The sequence below is a fragment of the Thunnus maccoyii genome, chromosome 13 (assembly GCF_910596095.1).
Source record: "Thunnus maccoyii chromosome 13, fThuMac1.1, whole genome shotgun sequence".
NCBI classification, from domain to species: Eukaryota; Metazoa; Chordata; class Actinopteri; order Scombriformes; family Scombridae; genus Thunnus; species Thunnus maccoyii.
The window spans coordinates 20,070,638-20,075,420 of record NC_056545.1 but is presented as its reverse complement, the minus strand read 5'-3'; the positions used below and the strand labels follow the sequence as shown (position 1 = coordinate 20,075,420).

The window sequence follows — 4,783 nt, the reverse complement described above, 5'->3', positions numbered from 1 at the left end:
TTAACCCAACTCTTAAACCAGATTAAAATAATAACATACACTTGACAATAACTCAAGTACATCTCTGAGTGTTGAGGACTTGAGTTCACTGGCCCAGATAGTTTGTCCCTGTGGACACAGTGGCCTTGTTTCAACAAATCACATTAGAAGCTCTTGGGGATGTAACAGGACTGATTATAGAGAAGATTTTTTTAAATATAATTTAAAACAAATAGAAGATCTTACAGTTAGCCGATCATCCTGTAGACGCTAGAAAATTATACAATACTCGTCTACTTGCAGTAACCCATATGGTAGATTTTTAGAGGATTATGGAGGAATTATACTTTTAAAAGCAGTAAAAGTATTAGTGCATTATTGCTGCCACTGTTTCCACTCACCATTGTGGTCATACGTGTGCGTTTTTGCCACATGCGTCATGTTAATTCTTCTGTGATGACGATGATTATATGTATACCATAAAAGGGCACATACAAACTTACACCTGGAATCAAACTTATCAGGTTCTCAATTTCATATTTGTTATCATCATCATCATTATTATCATCATAAAGGCAGAGATCAGTAAATTAGGGTTAGACCTTTATGTGTGCGCATGTGTGTGTGTGCTGCAGCATACAGTGAGTGCATGTTAAGATACTAATAGCAGGATATTGACCGTCCATTTAAGAAAACTTGGAGATCAATAGTTGATTGTTACTGGTTGTGGTATTACATTCTTACACAGCAGTCAAGTTGCATATTTTAAATATTTACCTCACCTCCTCATATGTGCCAGAATTGTGTAGTTCATAACTCAAGAGTACATAGTTTTAAAATGATGGCCTTTTGTGTTGATATGACAGCTTGTAAACATCAAAGTCATCTTTAGCAAGCCATTATGAAATGGGAGAAGTTAAAGCCTCCAGAGCCAGATGATCCTATGTGTTGCTGTGAGTGTGATATTGACCCGTGCGGATGTTGCTGTGACTGTGAAGATCTGGATGAAGCCTTTAACAGGTATGAAGGGCTTGAGAAAAAGTAGTAAGTACCACTAGAGTATACTGAAGTGCTGGAAAGCTCAAGAAGCCTAGTGTTGCACATAGAAGCAACATTACTTCTGTCAAAATTTAATCAAGTTAAAGAATATGTTCACAATATTTAAAGTCTGTTTTAAAACAATAGTCAGGTTGCCATGTGTACATTGAAACATATTTTTCTTGCTGTAATCGTTCATCCTGTTCATACTGACCATTAGAAGATCTCCTCCAAATGTGCTTACCACCAAATGTATTTAAAGGTTTATCTGAAGATAATATGATGCTTCAGCTGTCTGAGTTAGTCACATCAAGTTATACACACAGTTAATGTCGTTTTAGTAAAGAAAATCCCTCTTTGTGTCTCGACAGTGTTTTCTTGTTCAGCTGCAGTGGAAATATAGTTACAAAAAGAGGGAATTTTGGCAGTAAAAAGACTAACTTTGAAAGATATTGACTTGATTTGACTAATTTGGACCGTTGAATCCTCATATTAGCTTCAAATAAACTTTTAAAGAAACACACAGCTCATTTTTGCCCATGCCGTGACCTTCTCCAGTTGAATATGAAAGCACTTCTGCTAGTGCTTACCATCTTTTCTTTATAAGACAGCTTTCGCAGAGATTGCCCCACAAAGTAAAAAGATAAAATCTAAATGAAATATATTCCTTATTATTCTCTAACAGCACGAATGTAAAATATGCTGTGATGTTTGAATTTGCAAAAGCAGAATATCATTAAAAATCCACTTAAGTGAAAGCAGAGTCACTGATTTTATGTATTCAAGCACATGAAAATTTTCTGAACTGTGATTTGATGGCCGCTGTCCCCTGCAGGTGGCTGAAAGACAAACCACCTAAAAGTGGATGTCAGTCTCCTGTGCTTGGGGCCATAATTAACAACCTGGAGATCTCCATGATCCCAGTACTGGTGCTGCTGCCTGTCCTGCTGCGGGTTGCAGCGCTGCACTACCTGCTGGGTGTCACCATCCTGACAGCTCTGCCCTGCCTGGTTCTCTGGTACTACTACGCCACTCACCGAAAAAAGAAGCGCACCCTCTTCTTTCTCACCCTTTCTCTCTACTCTCTGGCCTACATGTATTACCTCTTCATCACAGAGATTTTACCTCGCGGGGACGTCAGCCAGCTGCAGGTGTGCACAGTGACAGCCGGGATGATTCTCACTGTCGTCTCTCTTATTCACACCAAGAGGGGCCCTGGATTTGTGACGACCACCTTGCATGAAACACACAGTGAGAGTCAGGAGAACAACAAGGACTCCCCACAGCATAATGGATCTATTCAATCAAAAGTCTCCTCTTCAGGACCAGTGACAGTAAAAGAGGCCCTGAGAGCAAAATGGAGCAGGTGTCCTCTGTGCAAAATAATGCGACCCCCACGGGCAGGACACTGTCGAACCTGTGGATCCTGCGTCCAGCGTCTGGACCACCACTGCATCTGGTGTGTCAGATCTAACATAAATATCCATATATTTCTTGTGGGAACTCTGAATCACTTCTAACTAAGTCAGCCATACTTTTCAGTGTTGTGCATTCACATTTAGATAATTGTCCTGTAATTACACACCAGCAATTATATCTTCAGCAAAATGCTCAACCTCTTGTTTTTTTCCACCGTAGGAAAACTTGAAAGGTTGAAATTTACCATTTGACTATTAGATCACACACCCATTAGCTAATTTAGTAGCTGCTTTGTAAGGTTTGTACATTTAATACCAGGCTGATTCTCGTTAATAGCCTGAATTTGTCAGGGTTTTAACATCATGCAGATATCTTTGGTTTTATTTGGCCAGGTTTTGAGATAATTGCTGCTGTGATTTCTGCTGCCACCCCAAAACAATGGAGGTGAATGGAATTTAGTTTGTGGTGCCCAAAATGCTGAGAAATTACATTACAACTTTCTCCAAAGCAGTGTGTCTTTACAGGAACAATGTCCTGGTTGTTCAGGATAATCAACAGATCTTACTGAGTTTTAATTGGGAACTATTTTCTTCCAAAGGTGAAAAAAGTGAAAATGTTTCTGAGCAATAATTGAATCAACAATGGTTGAAAACATCTTTAAAGCCTTGCTGCTGCATCGTCTCACATAAAGAGCAGTAACAGTATAGAGTCAGAATAACAAGCTTTGTGTGACTGGTACATTGTTGTGTGTGTGTTTTGTGTGGTGTTGTAGGATAAACAGCTGTGTTGGACAGGGCAACCACCGCAGTTTCCTGCTGACCCTCTCTGTGTTCCTGTTGACCTCTCTGTATGGGATCACTTTGGTGCTTTGCAGCCTGTGTCCTCGACAGTATCTAATGACAGCTCTCTTCTACTGCCCTGGCGTCTACAGTCAGTCTAGGTACATCACTCTTTTGTATTCAGTTTCAACAGGTGACTATAAAACTAAATGTAGGAATAGATGTGAAGTCAACATTGTAAAATCTTTTCAATTTTTTTTAAAATCTTCTCTACAGCACAGCACTTTGCTTCACCTGCGCTTGGTACAGCAGCATCGTCACAGGGGGATTGCTTCACCTGTTGGTGGTACAAGTTCTGAATATCAGCTTCAATGTGACGGAGCGGGAGGCTCAGCTGGCTCTGAGGAACAAAACGGGCCAGAGCCGCTTGTGTGGACTCGCCATCGACACAGGAGAGTTTTCACGTGGCTTCTACCAGAATTGGATTGAGTTTCTCACCATGGCAGATGCCTCGGTTTCTCCTTGCTCCAGCGTCACTGACTTGGTCTAGGTTGACTTTATACTTTGTGGTAACATTAACAGAATGTTAATGTACTGTTGCATGTTTTAAGAATCACTTCTCATGTGTTTCTTATCGGAACACAGATCAAAACAGCAGAGCTTTTGTCTGTATTTCCACTGTAATGATTCTTATCAATTAGAATTTTTCTTTTTTTTTTTTTTTACCTAATTTTGCATACGGATATCTATCAAATGATGACTTGCCATGCTTATTGAATTCCAGCTTCTTTATTTATAGTATATCAACACGTATAATTTTAAAAAATACGTTGCAGGGAAATATCAAGGTGCTAGCGTTGACTGTACACATTGATACATGTTTTGGAGTCTATGCATGGAAATAAGCTGCAGGCACTGCCATGTTACTGTACATATTTTCTAAACCTGTAGAAAGTGAACATAATGTATGCTGTCTGACTGAAATCCAAATATTTTTGACTTAATGTCATAATAAAACTCTAAACCTGGCAATAAAAGAGAAGTGACTCTGTACAATAAGAACAACAGCCACGCTTTAAGCTCTTTAAGGCAGTAAATGTCATTACACAGCAGGAACAAAACTGCTGCTGAATGGATGCAAACATGGAAAGACAACTTTGCTGTTCTTGGGTGCACAAAGTTTGGCCTGAGAGTGGCGCCAGAGGAAATCCCATGTTGTGACAGCAATCTTGGCGGGTTCTTCTGCTCAATAACCATTTTAGGATGTCAGACTCAGCTTGTCAGGCTCAGCTCTCAGCCCAGTATCCTAGGAGTCATGTTCATACATTCACAGATTACTGTCTCTTGCACTGTTATGTCTCCTGCTCACTCTGATTGGAATATTTTTGATTCATGATTGAAATGACGGAGCCAGCTGGTTCAGGTATGCGCCTCCTGGACACTCCCTGCGTATTCTGGTTACATTTAACTGGGAGATGACCCATGGACATGCTGGAGAGATTATATATCCTATCCAACCACTTTTATAAATCCTCCTATTAGACTGTTCATTCAGCATTAGACATAAC

At 40.0% G+C, this 4,783-nt stretch overlaps 1 protein-coding gene across 1 annotated transcript; it reads left to right on the top strand.

The window, feature by feature from the left end:
• Positions 1-880: 880 nt before the first annotated feature.
• Positions 881-3,875, top strand: zdhhc23a (zinc finger DHHC-type palmitoyltransferase 23a). Its single transcript, XM_042432062.1, has 4 exons — positions 881-999; positions 1,853-2,476; positions 3,209-3,376; positions 3,492-3,875. Exons 1-4 carry the CDS (start codon positions 881-883, stop codon positions 3,763-3,765), a joined length of 1,185 nt encoding a protein of 394 aa, XP_042287996.1. The 3' UTR covers positions 3,766-3,875.
• The last annotated feature ends 908 nt before the right edge of the window (positions 3,876-4,783 follow it).